Source organism: Haliotis asinina, chromosome 11, assembly GCF_037392515.1.
Source record: "Haliotis asinina isolate JCU_RB_2024 chromosome 11, JCU_Hal_asi_v2, whole genome shotgun sequence".
NCBI lineage: Eukaryota > Metazoa > Mollusca > Gastropoda > Lepetellida > Haliotidae > Haliotis > Haliotis asinina.
Genome location: NC_090290.1, coordinates 55,377,512 through 55,400,072, shown reverse-complemented (window position 1 = coordinate 55,400,072; position 22,561 = coordinate 55,377,512). Strand labels below are relative to the sequence as shown.

The following is a 22,561-nucleotide window of genomic DNA, read 5'->3' as shown; positions in this document are numbered from 1 at the left end:
ACGCACATGCGCAACACACAAGTCACTAACGCATATACCGAAAAATAGAGACGAACACACATGAAAGAAAAGCATACACAGACACACCCACACAAATACACACTACACACAGAGACATATACATACACACAAACGCACGCACACACATGGGTCGTCGGATGTACAATCTCTGAACTGATCCACATATAGTGACACGTTGTCTATATGAAGTCGTATAAGTAGGAAGTATGAAATAGTTGCCATTAACACATACTAATGAACAGTGAGAGAAACAGGAAATAACATAAACTCACACACTGCGTACTTCACTCCTGCGTTTGTTTTTATTATTTGTATACACTATGTATCGAAGATGTCAACAAATTAGATGCATTTCCGACAGCATTTTTAATTCTGGTAAATAAGTCCAGCTGGAAATCCTAATTCGATCAAATTGCCTTATCAAATTCAACATGTGCAGTGGCTTGTTTCCACATGACCACTAATAACGTCACAAACACTGTCTGTAATTGGTAGAGAACGGAACCGACATTCCTCAAATACACTATAATGTCACAGCTGTCTACCCAAACACCAATCAATCTCTAGCAGGAAATTAACTCACACATTTTCCAGGAATGGTAACTAATACTTAGTCAGGGCGTATAATGAATGTCGCACGGCCATGATAAGGGATACAAACAAACCGAGGAACTGGAAGTAAGTCTAAATACTGTACATTGTTCATGTTCATGGTAACCAGAGTCAGAAATACAGCCCTAATGTGCAGTAATTTGTGTCACTCCAGATCAATAACTCCTCGCGAGGTATATTGACAGGAAACTAATTTGGGGGTCTACCGGTGTTGGCGTAACGTTTCCATGTCCTTTCACCTGTTGGGTCAAAGGGTACAACCTGTTACGGAGTGGACATTGGTTTGGAACCACCCAATTAGACAGGTCTGAATGATGATGGTTTGCGGAACACTAATCGTTCCATGCGCAGCCGAAACTAGATTAACTACATGTTCTGCTTGTGTACTGTAATGCCATCTTGTATGGAGTAAATGATTCAGTTATGAACCCGAGGTGATGCCGAACAATTGAATGAATAAGGTTGTCCAGCTTCCCCTGATTTCCACCGTGGAAGTGGACATAATCTCAGAGGAACAATCTCACTTGCTGTGTATTTATATCACGGTATAAACAGTCAGAGTGACAACGTATACTTCCCATCAAAAGTTCGGTTCTCATATAAAATACTCTCTGTATGTATATGTGTAGATCGAAGTTTAATTTCTCCACTAACTTGTGGGCATCAACTGCAATTTTATGCAGATGAACTGCTTGAGGAGCATGCGTCAAATTGCTGAAAAACATGTGCAAATATCGCAGTTGTGAACAGTTACGTTGTGGTGTAAAGTTTTGTTGAAATTTCAAAATTTTCACAATTTATTAAACTCATGACCATATTTTTTCAATCATTACGAATTTGCTTTACAATACATCGGTTCATGTTTAATCAATTTCTTTAAACAGTGTGGAATATTTTGCAAAGTTGCCTGAAGTAAGTGGATATACTTAATCTACTGAGTCGAAATTTTGGATTGGATGCATACTAACTCACCTGACTGTATGAAATGAATGGCCTCAACTTAGAAATCGTTTGCTTAATGTCTGGCGATATTCCAAAAACTCAAACAGGTACAAGTTGTTGTTTTTTTTCTAAGAGAGCAACTAGCGCCATTCTGCTCTTTTAAGGCCGAATAATAGGATTACGAAAATGTGTTTATCGCTGTTATATGCACTTGAGTTAAAATTTCACAGAAAACCACATGCTCTATATCACACCAACTCTGTATGTATGTATGTATGTATGTGTGTGTGTATGTGTGTATGTATGTATATGTGTGCGTGTATTGACACCATGGTGTGGTACTCGGTGTGTTGAAGTTATCCAGTGGCTTTAAGTAGGTGTATTGACGTTATCTGTTGGTATCAATGTAGGCATGTGTATTGATACTATGGAGCGGCATTACGATAACCAGGTGTATTAAAACTATATGTTGGCTTTAAATCCCTGCAGTGACATTGATGAACTGAAACTAGTGGCTTTAAATAAGTTAAGTGATGTTATCTACTGGTATTGAAACTTGGTACTGACCATGGCTGGATGTATTGGAGACGCGAACCATTTTCCTGTAACACCTGACCTTGGCCCCCAACAGGAGCTTTCTCTGCTCCGTTTCTGACATGACGGACACCACCTGCAACATGACAACGGCAAATCGTGACACATTTTACACACATTGCATTACATAATCTTTTGACTGATAACTTAAGTGACAAACTTCAGTCTATACCTATTAAAAGAATCTGTCCAAAACAGAGTCGATAGTACGATTCCGTCTATGCAGTTACCATGTATTTATGAATGGCTGCCAAATGGTGAAGATATCATGTGTTCACAAAGAAGGTGAAAGTGTCCTGTCCCATCGTCATAAACACATGCAAAGGTTAGCCAATTATTCATCTTGAAAGAAATTCGGGGACGTGCTTTGAAAGTCTTGATGTTTAAACATTGGTGGAACAAAATCTGATGACGGTCTCTGAAATTTCATGAAAGCGAACGTTCCCTTAGAAAATATTAATGATGACGGCCAGCAGTGGGACAGCATGATTCTACCTTCTCGCGAATACTTGCCTCATCACTACTTGATTCATAAACAGCCTATTGTTAGTAGGGAATTGCTATTGGTTGTCTCCCCAATGTACTAAAATATTGTTTACAACGAGGGTGACCCGACTGCGTTAATGACAATTACGTCAGCAGCACACATATCGCACTCACATGATCTGTTTGGTCCATCAGCACTCACGTGAATCTGCCCACTTTATAGGTCACAATATCACACTGCCTCTGAATGAATACTGACCACAACGATAACCGCTGACCTGAACAACTGTGTCGTCGCGAGACGAGCCACTGTTTCCAGAGTTAAGAATGACACAATCGACTATCCACTGACATCCTGTTAACCTCTGATCACCTATGAGTTCGAGATCGTGCTGGACTTTATAAACTGACCAGTACTGTGACAGCCGGCATGTTTGTCGTGTTTGACAGATTTATGGGTTTGTGGTCAAGGAGATGTCTACGACTAACCAGACTCACATTCCTCGACGTGCACTACACTTATTAGTCTGTCACATCGTCCATGAACCACATTATTTTCCCTTTCACCCAGCCCTTTCTATAATTCAAAAGCCTTGAATGACACGCCTAGAACTGCCTCAATCTCCCCGCTACATGATAAATGGAGTTAACGGGATTTGTTCCAAAACATTTTGTTTATATGACATGTACTGTTTGTCAACGATTGGCGTTATTTCTCGTTTATGTGCAGACACTCAAAGGCGTCACAGATGTGCTCAGGATTGTGATTCACTCAAATGTCATATCTAAGAAATTCCACACGAGTGCCGAAAAGCATGTATAGGGAGGGTCAAAGGGCATCAAACATGTACACAGGATTCTAATGTGATTTAATGTCATACCCAAGATACTGCACAGGGTTGCTGACAAGTATATGTAGAGACAACCAAAGGTATGGAAGTTTCACTATTTACAGTTTGAGAATGCTGTACATTTTGTCGTTTGGTAGTATCTATATAACTCTTGTTGTGAAGGTTTGAAGGTTGATTTTCCTACTAGTAGATGTTTAAAGCATGTTTAAGACTATGTTGTAAGACCAACTGCATTCAAGGGGTTATTATTCGTACCTTTAAATCCAAATGATACATTCTCTTCATTGAATACGATATTTCCATCAGTGTATTCTGGAAACTATTCTGAAAGTTGTCTCTGTAATGGTTTTGGCACATTGGCAGGTGTATAAAATGCACATTGGTTTCAATTGAATCATTACATAAAACATGCTGGGGATTCAACGTATTCCATCTTAAATAACAAATTACTGGTACTCAACATGCTATGAAAGGTTTCATACTAAAAAAACCCTTAATACAATACTTTGTGCACATAAGATCAATATTCCTCCACTGGGTCTCATAAACTCATATATAAAGCTGAACAGCCAACATGTTATATAGCAGTTTACCAATCCATTCCCTTTCATCTGAAATAAATGATGTTTCAACCAAATGGAGTTTTGATCATGTTTTGTATCAGACTGTGTATATTCAGAGGTCAATTTATAACTGACTCTCAGATTTGTTGCCTCAAGAGAGCTGTGGAATACATGTTTACATAGCTTTATTTATGCTTAATTATATACTTGATAATATTGAGCAACATATACCTGAAGGGTATTATCTGATCAGTCAATTAAATTTTTTTTGAAATAGAATTCGTATTATGTGGTTGTAAATTCTATTTAAAGTTCGACGAGTCCGTTAGACATGTAAGTTCGGTTTGGTCAAAATACTGGTCCAGTATTATCGTCCTCAGTGTATACTGAAACCAAACTGATAGCGGCCATAGGTTGTTGTAACTTCCGTCTGTCTGCGCACACATTACATACTATCAACATTGTGTGCGGACAGCTTATTGTACGGTGGTGGTTGAGTAGCGACGTGGTTGAAGTATCTGTTCGTCACTACGAATACCCGGGTTCGATTCCCAACAAAGGTACAATGCGTGAAGCCCATATCTGCTGTCCCCCTTTATGATATTGCTATAACATTGCTAAATGCGACGTAAATAAAACTTATTCACTCATTTATTGAAATAGTCCGGTCTTGCAGATGTCTCTAATGAGACAAAACACAGGATAACATCAAGTACCATCTTTTATCATGTATGACATAACCATCATAACAGCTTGCCACCGGTAGGTCTAGGCTATATGTATTTGGTATTCTACTAGCTTAATACGGAGGTGTATCGGGAAGGTCATCCTGGCCATAAATATAACTGTGTATACAGTAACTGTCTGAGCCAGCTTTGGTAGGTGTATCTGAGACAGTGGAAGGTGTCTACTGGTCAGGTCAAGATGAAGAATGTCAGTTTTCATCCCACTGGCCACTGGCTGTAGTTGAGTTGAGATCATACAAGGTTAAGCACGAGCATACATTTAAACGCTTGTGGGACACTGATAAAAGGAATGATTAAAAAATTGTCTAGTATCTTAATCCTAGAACAAAATTATGGACATATAAAATGGATCAAGATAAAACCCGAGACCTGGAAACTGACCGTCAAATGCAGTCAAAAGAAATAGATAGTCCCACAGACAAACTTCTGTATGTACATTGTACTTGATTAATCAACACCAACAGCCAGCATAGGTGACGTCTCAGAATGTCATTAAAGTGTCCTCATGACTAATCTGGAGATGTATAACAATGTCGTTTGTCATGAAATCGGTAAAAATATTAAACGTAATTTATATATATTCATCCTAATCATACACCAGTTGACTCGCTCTCAATCTCTCTCTCTCTTCCTGTCTGTATGTGTGTGTGTGTGTGTGTGTATGTGTGTGTATGTGTGTGTGTGAAGACCGACAAAATCGTCGATGACACCAGGAATAGAAAGACACACTCCATCAATCCTTGTAACATATACTGAAAGAAAGGAACGAAGAGCACACTATTGTACAATACGCAGGTTACATTATTTCGACATGTTCCCGTTTGAATATCATCTTTCTAGTTTATATCCTACCTTAGGTGTCACCCGTGTGATAATATAACGCCTTTGAAGGTCACAAGGATACAGGGAAACTGATGCCTTTTGAAGCAACTTTGAAGTAACTTTTCATCGATGTCTGCATGCGTTGCTAATCCACCACCAGGATATGATGTCCATATGTTGTCTGTTACCAGATCCTGTTTTAACTGTTTTGTGATGGGATTAGATGTTGCATTACTGCTGAGGGAGAAACGTTGGCAAATGGTCCGTGATGATCGTCTGTGAGATTGTACATATCTATAATAGCCAAATATGACGTTAGTTATCCATGATGGTGTTCCTAATTGTAGCATGACTTCATATTAGCTGCTAATGTTCCTGTGTTGTTTTGCATACAATTACATCAAAATCAGTCATGAATATAATCTTCTAATGCAATAAATGATCGATGTAATTTTGCCATTGTCTGGTGTGTATGTTCTTGACTGGTTAAAGCTAACCAATCATAACTAATAACGTCGAATCCTTGGAACAGGAACAGTCGATTCAGTGATACAAATGTGACTCACAATTTTTGTTATTACGAACCTGTTTTCTTTGATATTAATTTATCATGTTCATCACGATGCAGGGGACACTAAAGCATAGATTGATTTTGTCTCTTCAATCGCTTGAGACTTCCTTGAACGTTACATCAGTGTATACCATGTATTTGCGCGTTCACTGACTTTTAGATCGACGAAAGCCGAAGCAACCCAGGTCACGATCACCGAATCTGTTGTTAAACTTAGTATGACCTACTTAAAATACACCTTCCCTTCTCAGCACTGGCGCACATAATTCATTCCATATATACATCACACAAACACATCCCACCTTTATCACTAAACAATAGCTACGATAGCAGAGTGTCATTCTGCACGCAAGTTCAATGTGGTAAACACATCATCGTCTGCAACACCAATGATGCGCACTACGTCTTACTGCACTGAATTGGTGTTGTGTTACGAACCACTGACACACTGAGATATTGTAGAGACGTCTCATTTGTCTCCTCTGCTTTCAGCGCCCTGCACCCAGACACGACTGATGACCTTTCTTGCGAGTAAACACATTGGCGAGTGACGCCATATTGGTGACCTGGGGGATTTGGGGTGGCTGATTGCCTTGTTACTGCATATGACACAGGGAGAACCTGCTAATATAATTGCAGGCAGACAACCAAGGAGAGTTGTGTGGAACAGAGTGTTGCTGCGTCTCCCAAGTCGGAATTATTGCGAAGTGAGACAACTCAGACAGTGGAGTAACAACATGTTTTATTTAACCGGTCTGTTCGCTTCAATTACATCGTCACAGGGGGTTTTGCTGAAACTTTGTTGTGGTGTATTTGCACATCGTGGAGTATCGGCTTTGTCGAAATCTAGCGTCACCTCAGAAGGTGCATGTGAAGATAGCCTTTGTGAGACTCACGATAATAACATTCAACAAACATTTCAATCCTCTTTCTTCAATCTTGATTATTCATGCATCAGGCTTCCTTGTCCGAAAATATTTCACTAAGAATGATCACACGGTGTTTTGAAGGAATCTCAGTATCCTAGCAACGAGTCTACTATTACTATTTCATATCAATTCGTGGTAGGTGCCAATCAGACTGAACCTATTATTTCGTTTGTTATGACTCGAAGTGCATAACATTTCAATAATCCTGTTAGGTGGCGCGCACCCCTCATACCCCTTATGTTACACGTGTCTTGAGAGCGGTTGATGGAATATTCTTGATGTCTTTAAATCATTCTACTGCTATCAGCATGGGAGAACATGTTTGTGTTGTGTGTGTTGGGACTTAGATGTATAACAGTGGACGAGTGACGGATGCTTCATTGTTTGCCAGAGTCGTCCATACCTGTTCATCTGTCAACAGCCACATAAAGCAAAAGTGAAAGTCACAAAAGAAGCTCTCATTGACGACACCGTTTGTGGTGGGAAGCGTGTCAACGTGAAGAGAGAAATAGGAATCCAGTCTAGTGACATGACACCAGATGTCAGTGCCATTCATGTACATTAAGCTGGAAGGAAGTGACAGTCAGAGAACAAGGAAGGTACTAACACTGTGTTTGTGAAGAGAAAGACGTTTACAAGTGGAAAAAACTCAAACAAACAGGTGTTTTTAAAAGTCTTTAATGTGAGGTACAGTGATGGCACCTAGTGTTTATGAAAACATTTACGTCAAGTGGAAATCGCAAAGAACATACAGTGATTATGATAGCACATAGTGTTATGAAAACATTTGTCTGAAGTGAAAATGGCAAAGAATCTACAGTGATCATGATGGCACCACGTGTTTATAAAGCTGTTTGCGTTAGTTGAACAAGACAAGGGAACACCAGGCGTTTGGGAACAGCATTTATGGTATGGCAGTTATTGATGGCACCAGGTGGTTGACTGTTATTGATGGTACAGGTGGTTGACGGTTATTGCCGGCACTAGGTGGTTGACAGTTATTCATGGCAAAAGGTGGTTGACAGTTATTGATGATACCAGGTGCTTGACAGGTATTGATGGTACCAGATGCTTGACAGTTATTGATGGCACCAGGTGGTTGACAGTTACTGATGGTACCAGGTGGTTGACGGCTATTGATGGTACCAGGTGGTTGACAGTTATTGATGGCAACAGGTGGTTGACGGTTATTGATGGTACAGGTGGTTGACGGTTATTGATGGTACAGGTGGTTGACTGTTATTGATGGTACAGGTGGTTGACGGTTATTGCCGGCACTAGGTGGTTGACAGTTATTCATGGCAAAAGGTGGTTGACAGTTATTGATGATACCAGGTGCTTGACAGGTATTGATGGTACCAGATGCTTGACAGTTATTGATGGCACCAGGTGGTTGACAGTTACTGATGGTACCAGGTGGTTGACGGCTATTGATGGTACAGGTGGTTGACAGTTATTGATGGCAACAGGTGGTTGACGGTTATTGATGGTACCAGGTGGTTGACGGTTGTTGATGACACCAGGTGGTTGACAGTTATTGATGGTACAGGTGGTTGACGGTTATTTATAGCACCAGTGGTTGACGGTTATTGATGGTACAGGTGGTTGACAGTTATTGATGATACCAGGTGCTTGACAGGTATTGATGGTACCAGATGCTTGACAGTTATTGATGGCACCAGGTGGTTGACAGTTACTGATGGTACCAGGTGGTTGACGGCTATTGATGGTACCAGGTGGTTGACAGTTATTCATGGCAAAAGGTGGTTGACAGTTATTGATGATACCAGGTGCTTGACAGGTATTGATGGTACCAGATGCTTGACAGTTATTGATGGCACCAGGCGGTTGACAGTTACTGATGGTACCAGGTGGTTGACGGCTATTGATGGTACCAGGTGGTTGACAGTTATTGATGGCAACAGGTGGTTGACGGTTATTGATGGTACAGGTGGTTGACGGTTATTGATGGTACAGGTGGTTGACTGTTATTGATGGTACAGGTGGTTGACGGTTGTTGATGACACCAGGTGGTTGACAGTTATTGATGGTACAGGTGGTTGACGGTTATTTATAGCACCAGTGGTTGACGGTTATTGATGGTACAGGTGGTTGACACTTATTGATGGTACAGGTGGTTGACACTTATTGATAGCACCAGTGGTTGACAGTTATTGATGACACCAGGTGGTTGACGGTTATTGATGGCACCAGGTGGTTGACGGTTATTGATGGCACCAGGTGGTTGACGGTTGTTGATGACACCAGGTGGTTGACGGTTATTGATGGTACAGGTGGTTGACAGTTATTGATGGTGGTTGACAGTTATTGATGGTACCAGGTGGTTGACACTTATTGATAGCACCAGTGGTTGACAGTTATTGATGGCACCAGGTGGTTGACGGTTATTGATGGCACCAGGTGGTTGACAGTTATTCATGGCAAAAGGCGGTTGACCTATACCATACCATAATCGGTACAATGTGTATTTTTTCACCACACCGTATCTCTGTTGACAGCAGGTCTTTGTTAAAAAGACAAACAGTCCCTGTTCAACAGCATACACTCAGGAGCACTGCATCTTGCGCAGTGTCAATTGGTATCTCAGCAATGTCTTTTAGTGCGCTTGGAGGGTTAAGACGCAATCATTCCCTAACATTCCAGTCATATATATTCCCAAGGACTGGCAGAGCAATACCACGTTGATAGGCACACAGTTATATATACAATAATTAGTGACAGCACGTCACTGCAAAAGTAATAATAAACAATCCCCGTTGTACAGGTACCACGTCTCTATACCACGTCAAGTTTGAACGGTCATTTAACCTCACTAACGATTCACAGTGTCTGACTAATCTGTTTGGATATATTTTATAAAACGCCTACGCTTTTGAATTTCCTTGTTAAGCCAGACCAAAAAAAACAAACCCCGACTTAGCAGATGAAACAAACATTAACACTGGCAGTGCCTCAAAATGAAACGGGTTTTGAAATATGTTTAAGCAATTCAGTTCTCCTGTATCAGTCACGCTGCAGATGGTAATGTCACATGAAGATAAATACAGCTGATATCTCTCCAGTGGTTTGACTGCGTGGAATCTGCAGTAAGCCCCTCTCCACTCTGTGACTTATCGAAGTTGAAATTCTCGTTAACAGCACGATGTTAACTTGCGCGACTTGTGAACCCATCCTTTGGTCCAGTTCCAGAGCTTTATGTTGTTTTATTAACGCTCTTTCGTCCCGAGAAGTCAAGACCACTATCTGTCTATCGCCTGCTGTTCTCCATAACATGCTCTAGCCTTCTTGTCTGCACATTCCAAACATTCTCACTCGCATTTCGCCGTCAACATGCGTTTAGATGATATTTGACTTTAACACAAAACAGGGCCGGAAGAAGTATTTAATACAGTAGAATGGTAAAAGAAAATTAATGATGTAATCATGACTGTAAACAAATGTACTTAAATGTCGTTGAAACATTTGGAATGTGTTCTCAAAATGTTAAATGTCAGCGTCAGAGAATAACAAGACGCAATTATCTGTCGCAACAGTTTACATAGGGCATGAAATGTAAGAACGCCTCTTTTACTTGATGACACGAAGTTCGCAATTCACGAAAAGAGTAATGTAGAGAACTAGTGCGTAATACTGATTTTCCCCCTCTGCTTAGTTGGTACGTGTTTGGTACTTATTCGGTACGTGGTAACAACCTGTAACATGCTGATATTAACACTCACACCAAACTTCGTTGTTATCAAACCCATATTTTGAGTTTACAAGAATGGCTGAGGGTTCCAAAAGTCATGATCAAATCTAAATATTTTTCATTGGCACAAGCGAAACAAAATCCGCATACAATAAAACAGTGAAGGGCCCTGCTATAATACATACTTTAAATAAACCCAAGCCCGTAAGTGCTTGTATCTTTCCCCCCCCCCCCCCCCCCCCCCCCCCTCAGTCTATTTTGTTCTCGAGATGGTGCAATGCATAAAATTATCCAATAGATCGCACCTCCATACTGACATTAGCGATGTTGGTGATTCCCGGGTATCTAGTACACGGCACACGCATCAGCCTGAAAGCTCCATCAATGTCTGTGGGTAAGTACAGGAACGATTTAGTGCCGCCTTGAGAAGGAATCATTCAAGGATATCAACAGCTGGTCTAATTATCACCAGCTGGAATCGTTCACTATTGTTGGTAGTCTTGATCACTATCGTTGTGCACCTGTTAGTTGCTGGCATTGCAATGGTATCTATCATTTTCGACTGAATTGAGTTAATTGTATGTGTTCATGGATACTAGTATATGCCCCAAATACTGGAGGAATGGGTTCTGTATTAATAAACAAGTGGCTAACAGGTATTGTAATTTAGACCTAACGTGAATGAGTAAATATTGCATTCGAATACGCCAACCTCCTTCCAAGCTGTTTTTGTCTTTCAATAATAAACCGATGAAAATTGAGTTGATAAATCAATAAAACTGACACGAACCCATTTTAATCAATGTTTAATCAATACCGATCAGTGGATCATCTAACTGCAAGCGTAACTGATTCATCCAAGATCGATAGTGTTGCGACACAATATTCCCAATATAACACAGTTCAATAAGCTATCCGTCATACAACCAGTACCTATACAGTGGCGTTTCACTCAGCCTTATGTTCAAGAGTCTGCGAATGTTTAAAGCTGCCGCAGCTTTAGCCAAGACCTCCCACATGCCAGAGAGAAAGCCACCTGTCAGATCTGGGAGAGTAATTAACATCTGTCTCATTCTCGACTGTCTCTGACTGTAGTAGATCCCGCGGAACATGTATCAAACACTCCGCACAGTTAGGGACCCCGCCAATGAAGGGGTATCAACAACGATGAGGATAGGGATTAGTGAACATACATGCATCCCTTTCCTTTCATCTGACACAACCACAGAGTAACAAAGTTGCCGGCACTGTCAGGATGAGAGTGATATGTACAGCAGGTATCGATTATCACCAGTAAATCAGTAGACTACCTCCACGGTTTTGTTTTGTAAGTGTACAGAAGATAAATTGTAAAAAAACCCGGTTCAATTCAAGCGGAGGATTATCAGGTTCCCCAAGATGGAGAACTGCCAGGAAATGGAGATGCCATTACTGTCTGACACTGGTTACCCCACCGAGGTATAACAGGGATATTGCTAAAAGCGGCGTAAAACTCGTCACTGCTATTTATGTTACCCATACATATTGGCAGACTCTTACAAACGAGTTTAGTTTACGAGTATGGGCACGAACATAGTTGCATATTTTCATCTCGCATATTATTTGCAGAAATAATTTTCACAACTGCTCATCGAAAGGCTAAACCCACAAAATGATAATGGTACAATATGTTTTAAGTTCTAATGTTTAAATATAATGTATTCAACAGTATCATTTCAGAATATCCAAAACACATGGTGATCAATTTGTTCCTTTATTAATTGGATTAAAGAATTTCAAGAAGAGTTTCAAACTAGATGTGTTTTAGCATGAGCAATACTTTGACCCAAACCAAGTTGTACATACACGTATCTCACCAATATGAAAATAATCGTCTTTCCGTCACGGAGTTACACAAACTTAGAAATATGCCTTTTTGTGCGCTTTAGCTATATTTCGGCGCTTGACTACGCCAAAATATGAATACATTGGTGTCAGAAGTATAAGTAAAAACATTTCAAAATTTTAGGTTTTATTTCAATGTTTCCGCATATGTAAAATTTATCATTTCCACTTGGGCACAACGACAGTGATCCCATCTATGAGTGTACTGTAAACTGGTTGACGATGATGCACATAATCCCTTCGATAATAATTGTGATTATATGTCAATGACGTCACTGTCAACTAGTGATGGTACCATGGACACAGGGACATCAGAGCCAGACCACAAGAGTAAAGAACTGGTTTCTCAACGAACCGTATCAGCAAGTGTTTTAGGCAGTTCCCCTTGGTTTATATTGCGACTGACCCTCAAAATATGACACCACATTCGTCACAAACACAACTTATGTTTTCAAGTTCTATTCGAGTTAGCAAACCAAAACGTCAAGCAAGCACTGAAATATTGCCTGTACGTGCTTGATCTGGGAAATTGTGTAATCGCTGGCGAGTAAAACGCGGACATTAATGGAATAAATTAGGAGACGGGTTACAGTGTTAACGACTGATCACGATGCTGGTAAAAGTTAACAGCGAAGTTGAGGTAATCAAGAAGTTTGAGTCGTCCCGGTGGGATAATGAGCATCTCGGGTGAACTGGGGAATATTGTGCCTCTGTGGCAAGATATTGCAGCGTAATATTCCAAATGAATTCTTTATGTCGGTGTTTTCCCTTACGCGAACAATGCATGGTGCATTTTGACCCACGGTTTCATCTCCCAGCTCGAAGTATTTACTGCCCCTGTGGGTGCAGGATGTCGTATCCAACGTGTTTGTTATTTACTTGGAATTTGCATTTTTATGTGCGAGTGACCTCAATGATCAGAGAAACTTGCATCAACGTTAGGCGTAGACAGTCAGGGGAGACAGCAGTATGCTGATGGCGCCAATCAATTTCTTTCATGTAGTAGGTTGGGATTTTATACTTCCAATTTATTTTCAGATATACATATCTGGAATGTCATACATAGATAAATTCTCAGAAATATGCTTTATACATTCCATGATGTACATGATTTTCTTGCTGAAGTGATACTCAAACATTTTCTAGTGCTTTTATTATGGAGGAATTCCTGAGTAGACTCGAACCCAATCATTCTTAATATGATTGACTCTCGTCAGAGTTGATTACAATGTCAAGTTAATATCCTCCACAACGCTGCCTACAGTCAAATACGTTACTTCTCTCTTACCAACTTTGCATAGGTTCTCGCCTGTGTGGTTTGCCAAGTCCATGGTCATGTATTTATATGTTAGCATGGCTACCACTGATACTGACAACCGTTAGTATTGATCTTCCACAACCCATGCTTTTCGTAACAGGTGACTTAAGGGATTGGGTAGTCAGGCTCGCTGACTTGTCATCGTATCCAAGTCGCCTAAATCGATGCGGGTCCTGTAGTGCTGATCACTGGTATGTCTGGACCAGACTCGATTATTCACAGACGGCAGCCATACAGCTGGAATATTGCTAAGTGTGGCGTCACACTGACAAACCCACCAGGTGACACTGACGTACAACAACCTGTACTCATATTATGACAGGTAATTGCAGTAATGCCTTATACCGCTGGTGGAAACGTACACAATGTGAGACTAAAAGAGAATTATTAGTACTTTAAGTAGTAGAGTCATCGTCGCAGCAGTAGTAGTTTAAGTAGTCGTTGTCACAGTAGTGGCAGCTTTAGTAGTAGTGGTGGTTGTAGCTTAAGTAGTCACAGCAGTAGTACTTGTAGTATGTTTGTTGAAAATAGTTTAAGTAATCGTTGTCACAGTAGTAGGAGTCGTAGTAGTAGTACTACTACTACTACTACTAGTAGTAGTAGTGTACTAGTTGTTTAATTAGTCGTCACAGCAGTAGTACTTGTAGTATGTTCATTAAAATGGTTTAAGTAATCGTTGTCACAGTAGTAACAGTTGTTGTAGAAGTGTAGTAGTAGCAGTAGCAGTAGCAGTAGTGTAGTAGTAGTTTAAGTAGTCGTCACGTTAGTAGTACTTGTAGTACGTGTATTAGATTTTGTAAAGTAGTTTAAGCATCAGTAGTCGGAGTCGATGTTGCAGTGGTAGTTGTAGTGTTAGTAGTAGCAGAAGTAGGAAGTGAAGGAGGAGGAGAAAGAAGAGGACATATCCGTTTCAAGTCCACGTGATTAACGCTTTTGGTTTTGTTTATGCATAAATTATTTGTTGTTGTTCTAGCAATAACTATTGTCTCTCTCTCTCTCTCTCTCTCTCTCTCTCTCAAACACACACATACACGCACACGCACACACACACGTGGATATATGAGAGGTGTCATAGGTTAATGTCAGCAGTACACATCAAGTCATGATAGTGCTCATTGTGGTAGGTTACATCTAAACATAAATCTTGCCACACCTGTCACGCTATTCTGAACACCTATAATTATTGGAGAAAACCCGGTATCACCACTGTAAGAACTGTATCATTTCCGTTAAACTTTATCCTGTAACACACTGTAACCAAGTAACTCATCAATGTAGCGGACATATTAATCATCAAAAACGTGATAGAAGATAATACGAAGAGTCTGTGCGCCATGTATCAGAAATTAGAGACTTCTAAGTATATCAGAACACCAGGAACAGCCGGGGATACTCACCGAAGTCATCTCAGTGTGGTTACAGTCCCTCTGTGGCACACAGTCTACACAGGCAGTAGACAGTCCGAAGTTTTACATCGAATACCGTCCATGCTCCCAAGGCCTTCGTGTAAGCTTTTTAAGATCACCGGTCTGATCTGTGTACACACACTGGTCGAGTTGTGATTAGAAGCATATAAATGTGATTGAGTCGTTCAAACGGTACTTCATCGATCGTATATGAATTGTTGGAAATGTGCAAGGATTAACGATTTGACGTCAAGTCACGAATCATGTAGAATCGATTGATACAGTGAACGCGAGCCAGTGCTGCTTATGCAATGGGAGTGTTGGCAGATACAGTTGGAACCTGCAAAACACATTTACCTAACTAGAAATACTGGTCTGTGATGAAAAAAACTAATTGATGTGTAAGTGGAATGTTGGCTAACTATAGAGTCTGATGCTGTAGGTATGTTTGGTTTGTTGGCCTGTTGGTTTTCTAACGCAGCGAAATGTTCAAGACGTATAATGACGGTTAGTTAATAATCTCATTTGAAAGAGACAATCCAGTGATTGACATTGTGAGCAGCGACCCTTCATGATTACATAACACACGTCTATTCGCTTCTGGATCGTCTTCCAAGAACAACAGCACCTGATCCACTGCATGCAAATGATCGCTTTGTTCTCTTTTCAAGAATATGGACCAAGACAAATTGAACACGACAGACAAATAGAACGGTTCCGACGGCCTGTTTGAGTTTGATGGTGTACGCATTTGACTGTCTGCACAGCAGCTCCAGGACACGTCCGGTAATTTATCTGCGAGATTTCATGGGATTTCCGGTAAAGAAACAGTTGTTGAATTTAGTCTGACACACCATGGTGAGATGCCACTCTGATTCCTACAGTTTCTGATTGGCTTCTGCATATCTTGTAGCAAGCATCGGAGTGCCGACAGCAGGCAGTGGCCATTACGTGAGGAAAGAGCTGTTCCGGAGGTCGATGAGATGCTTCATCTGTATGACACATCTCACATGGGTTTCAATAGACACCCGTAGTCTGTTGATTGAAAGGACTTGAACGGAAGTGGATATAATGTTCACATGGCACCGCGTGGGAGGAGTAAACACGTCTTGTATTTATGAGCAGTGATTAAATGAAAATCGGTTTGTTTGTTGAGAAGTTTATCATATGATAATATCTGATATACTGACGGTAGGAGTCACTTACCAAATCGCAATACATTACATACATGCATTGATTAAAACCTTCGATCAGTTGTACGCAAACACTGAATGATAAGCAATATTGTGTTGATCGAACTTGTTCAAGAACTTGTTCATTTTTTAAGAGCAGCTTGTTATATGTGGTATCGCTATTTTAACAATGTTGAATGATAAGAGATTGTTGCTATATCTGACATGAATGATGAAACTGATGATTTGGACCCATGGTGATGGCCACGTCGTGCCCATGTTGTCTGTACCCTAATTTTCTGTGATTTGGGGTGGTGTGTGTGTGTATGTATGTGTGTGTGTATGTGTGTGTGTGTGTGTGTGTATGTGTGTGTATGTGTGTGTGTATGTATGTGTGTGTGTGGTGGGTTAAGTAGTACTTTGTGTTACACGGTAAAGTGCGTGCGTCTTCTCTAGAATTAGGAGCGACTGGATTCGTCTCTGCACGGTGTGTGTCGAACTTTGAATCTTGAACGGGAGTGGGACGATATGTCTTCAGGATTTGGGCAAATTATGATAGTACTGATGCATATTTTGCTCAGACTTCATTCTCCGTTAAAGTACTGGTCTTTCACCTAGTACTATTTCCAGATTCCAGATTTTGAGGTCAGTCAAGGACGTGCTCCTCATTGCGGCATACATCATTTCTTACTATAGACTACATGTTAAGTCAGGAGTTGACTGACAGGAGCAATCAGACCAGCACAGAAGTTGAACAAACCCTCCATTATCACCCTTCCATTACTGTCATGTTGTAAACTAATTAATCAAATAAACAGACATCCGATGTCATTCTATGTGCAGCAGGTCCTACTCTGATCAAGTCCTCACTTGAACTTGAGACCTGAGTAAACAGAATACCGTAATCCGACTTCCCCATCAGATTACAGGGTGAGTTCGGGAGATTAAAGTTCGTTTAACTGAACTCTATCTTGCCTCTTTCCCTGTATCTAGAAGTTAGGCGCCACTATCACTAAAGATACACGACATAAAAGTATCAAACGATATGCAATCATGAACAATTCTCCTGGAACAAATGCCTAATTACATGTATATACAGCGCAGTTCCAGAGAATGCACACAGTTGAAAAGTAGTTTGACCAGAAATATACAAGAGTTATGAAACGGTTACTAGGGTGAAAAGTTGTAAAAATTCAAAACACTGATATAAAAATATTCCTATTAAAACACCACCTTCCCACCAACACCAACATCATTCTTGTAACGATGCATATTTATCCACCATTACACATGAATGCATACTTTCTTTTGCAACAAAGAGACGATGCTTTTGTACAGAAGACAGCTAAAAGCAGGTTTCTCTGGGCCGCTTCTAATTTAAGAACAATTGGGTATATTATCTCAGGCTTCTGGTTTATTGTATATGTACAGTTCGGTGAGTGGTATGTGTGGATGTAATAAGTATCAGTATCTGAGACGGACGTGACAAATATCAATAGTGAGTGAGTGTAGTTTTAAGCCGCACTCAACGATATTCGAGCTATATGGCGGCGGTCTGTAAATAATCGAGTCTGGACCAGACAATCCAGTGATCAAGAACATGAGCATCGATCTGCGCAATTGGGAACCGGTGCCATGTGTCAACCAAGTCAGCGAGCCTGGCCACCCGATCCCGTTAGTCGCCTCTTACGACAAGCACAGTCGCCTTTTATGGCAAGCATAGGTTGCTGAAATGCCTTCACGGGTCCAAATATTAGTAGTATTTAGTGAGAGTGTGTGTATGTTCTTGCGTCGCTTTTAGCAATATTTCAGCAATATTAGCTCGAAATGTGCTTCACTGATTGCACGCATGTTGGGAATCTAACACCGGTATTCAGCGTGAAGGTCAAACGCTTCAACCAGCTCTACGCCTTTCACCATTCTACCCCACCGACTCAGTAGTATGGCAGATGAAGACAATGGGTAAACAGGACAGCAATCTGTGACTTTACTTCATCTTCATGATAACCTTTCAGTTCAAGACGTGGCTGGCACATGCAATAGCCAAGGGGTCATTGATGGCTTCAGTAACCTCTCCCGCCACGTCAGTCATTTCGACGTCCAGTACACGATGCCAGTGGACGCCATTCAACAGTGACTGACTTAGTGAGGCAGTTATTAAGAGTATAATATAATGACATTTCTTGAATGTCTCCTCTATAATGAGACTATGACAGTTCTCAGGTTTCATGTTGAGATTTCGCGGTGCGGCTGATTGTCGTAGTGCTGTTAGTGTCGTAACGCGTAGTGCTTAAAATTATGTCAGCGCCGACGTATGAAGGCCTATGCCTCCATACATGAAAAATATATTATCAAGTAACTTGAATAACACGGTGCACAAAGTACAGCTATATATACACCTGTCAGATAAGTTATCTTAATCTTTGAAATGCTATATTATTAAATCTAGATAAATGGCATCTGTTATGAAGCCTGATAATTGTAACTGAGTTAGAATATTCAAACTTGACCCTCCACTGCCACTCTTCATGATAAGCGAGCGTTACATTATATTTTTGCGTTCAGTACAGGAAACTTGTTAATGTAAACAAAGCGCGGCAAAAGAGATTCGAAGTTGCGTCCAAACATTACATATTTCTCTTAAAAATACTTAATATGTCAGAAGTAAAAAGCACACTATGGCATCTCAAAATTAAATACACGTATTACAGATTACAATCTGTTTGTTGTATTCGTGGATAATTACATGTTGCACGGGATTCGCAATGCCAGCTCTGGTTTCTGGCCATGGCACACCATGCTAGACACCTAGTCTCTGATACGAAGGTGTTAAACAGAAAGCAGTTCCTAAATTATGTTCAGGAAATATAATACAAAGGGAATCCACAGTCTTTCTTCATATCTAGAGCCTGAACGTGAACTGCGCTAGTCTAGACTTGGCACATATTCTCGACTTGCATGGTCTATTTTAGCTTCAGGGTCTGTATGACAGACTGTTACAGAGGAGATTCGTAGTGCATGGCAAGGGTTGATGGATTGAACCGATAACATCAGCTATACCACTTGCCCTTCCTCGTTACTAATGCAAACAGATTTATGATAAAGAGAAGGATACATGTATTTGACTGGCAGGAACAATTTACCTCTCAGAACTCGACTCACATCACTATAACGGTCGTAGATTTTCAGTTGTCCATTCCCGCAATTACTACAGCCGTGTTCTTTACGCCAGACGGAATCTGTTTTGTGCATAGCCAAGACCGCTTATTCTAACGTTTAGTGTACACTCATTAGGTTGTCACAGCAGTGTAAGTAAAGGTACGCCAAGTATTATTCGTTACACTACTAGACCGAGTCTAACAAACCCTAGTAGGACTGTCGCCATTCTACCATAATTGTGTTATTGACTTAATAAAATGCATACTGTGCTGGAAAATCACAGGTAAATAACGTGATTTTTACCTCTGAATGACTTTAATTAACTAACCACAATCCAGTATTTGCTGATGTCATGGTAAAAAGTCCAGTTTGATTGTAAGACATTTTTAAAACCCGATTAAAAACACATTCCCAGTCAATCCCACATTGATAACGGAGTCGTAGTATTGATCTTGTCACTTTACCTTCCCACTACACGCCTTTGTGTTAATCCAATAATTAAATTTCACCCAACAATTCATCAAGTCCTGTGTTTTTAGTTCCAAAATTGTGAGAAAAGATTCTGTGATTCAATTCCAGGAGATTCAGTAGGACAGATTATATAAGAAGCTTCACAAAATGCTTAACCAACCGTTGAGAGACAAACAGAGGCAGTTAATTCAAGACAAAGAACACGCCAAGCGAATGTCTAAAACAGCTTTCTGAAAATGCAGCGATGGGCGCTTTTTCGTACTGTAGATAGCTGCCTCTCTACAACCTAACACTACATGTTTAACTCTACGTGGGAAGTATCAACGAGTTACGTGATATTCCTTTACGGCAGAACATTTATTTCCTCAATTTTTATCCGAATCTGTCGGATCATGAAGTGTGTCTTTGGAGTGCCCTTGGAAATATCACTTACGTCAGTCCTAACACGATGAGAGATAAGGGGCCGGGAGACAAATGACGGCATGAAATACCGTTAGTAAAATTTTGCGAACTTTGTGTGCTAAATTTATTTTTGTAAATGCTTGGATTGGAGGATGAGTAAGATAATAGACAGACGGGTATTACTGTACGTACAACTTGAGCTGATGAGCAGGATCACAGAGGATACACTTCAGAACCTGTCATAAGAGATACACAATTACGTGTTGATGATGAGATGTGGAAAGCCATTGTTTGAGTTTGCCCAGAGGTTGATGAGTTTACATGGAAGCAGACTATAAACTAACAAACGCAGAAACACTCAGTGTTCGTGCTGATAAACCTGAATACCAAACTCAATTATGACGGACTTTGATAGGCCAACAAGGCGACTGATGAGTCTATACATCATACGGGTAAACAGAAATTGAGTCGCTTCCTTTTGTAAAACGTCATGCTGATAATTCAAAAGTGATTCTCTTTATCACCTAAATCATTTAATTAAAATTGGTAAGAAATTCGGGTTTTGGTCCATACATACTTTGAAATCCATTGCATTCTTTGTTCTTAGTGTAAACCCCGAAGATGGTCTTCTTAAACGATTACCATAAATGGCTATTCCAAAGCTTAACGAGGAAAGAAACCCAAGAGGAGCTCAATCATACTTTTTCAGCACATTTAATGTAAAATGTCGGAGGAAGAGAAGAACAGTACCTAATCTAACGATTCTTCAGATACAAATTCGGTTGAGCATTAGTTTCAAAATTTGTGAGCATTATTTGAATGCAATACTGAAAACAAATCTATAAGTCATGTAAGCTGTATTTAAATCCAATCTGTACGTACATCAAAACAGGAACAACTATATAGGACGCGTAACTGATTAATGCTTGTAACGTTTCACTGGAACTCGGAGACTTCAGCAAGGTATTCTTGTCGACAGAACACAGTGGGACAGTTTCCAGTCATCGCTTGTGTCTGGTCTGAATCAAGAATTTAAAGAGAAACGTTTCTTTGAGGACATAACGTCCCGTTTCATATTGGACAAACAATAACATTGTTCTGACTCAGAAGAGAAGTGTCTGACGTATGTCTCTGGATACACTCTGTAAATAAGTTATTGTGACCTTTACCTCAAAGGAACCAGCCATGAGTGCAGCCTGAAAACAAGCATCAAAGGGAGACAATAAAGCAGCGGTCAATATTAATGTGTATATTGTCATCGTAGTTCCGTAGGTGTCTTGGAAAAAATATAGAAAAGTAAGTTTAACTGTACATGTCAGTGTCACTTTTTCCAAGTTTGTGTCAAGTGCCTAGCATGAGTGATATATGGATAAGGCTACCCATCTCTTGTAGTTGGTTTCAAGACTGAAGTTTCTGCTTCCAGACTGAAATAACCGATGTGCCTCAAATCAAAGAGGTCGAGTTTAAAGTATCGTTTGTCAAAACTGTATAATTTAAACCACCAATGCAAGAAAGTAACCTGTCTTCAAATTCTGTTTGTTGTAATGGTCAAACCAGCTGTCATATTTATATGAACGACCCTCTGTTATACGTTAAAGACTTTTTGAATAGTCTTTAAGATTCATGTCACTGAGGTGGAACATCAGTCCCTATTGTCGTTGTCTATGTATTTATTACTGGTTGGTTATAAAAATCAACGACCCAGTTTCTTTTAGTAATGTCGGGATTTGCCATCTCTGTTCAAGCATCGGATTCGGTAGAGACTGAGTAACCTCCTAAAGACGTCTTTTTTGTATAGGGTGGCATCTTACGGCTAATCCTTGCTCCTGGACATCACGCTATAGTAGTGAAATATTATACCTGACTTACTTCAACATCGCATTTGTCAGCGATTTAAATAGGA

At 40.3% G+C, this 22,561-nt stretch overlaps 1 protein-coding gene across 2 annotated transcripts in view; it reads right to left on the bottom strand.

The window, feature by feature from the left end:
* LOC137255761 (parathyroid hormone/parathyroid hormone-related peptide receptor-like) overlaps window positions 1-22,561 on the bottom strand; it is a 90,247-nt gene that overhangs the window by 23,205 nt on the left and 44,481 nt on the right. For both annotated transcript variants that reach the window (XM_067793280.1, XM_067793281.1), the window contains exon 2: window positions 2,143-2,245. In XM_067793280.1, the coding sequence (XP_067649381.1) occupies window positions 2,143-2,245 (103 nt within the window). The remainder of the gene's footprint in view (window positions 1-2,142; window positions 2,246-22,561) is intronic.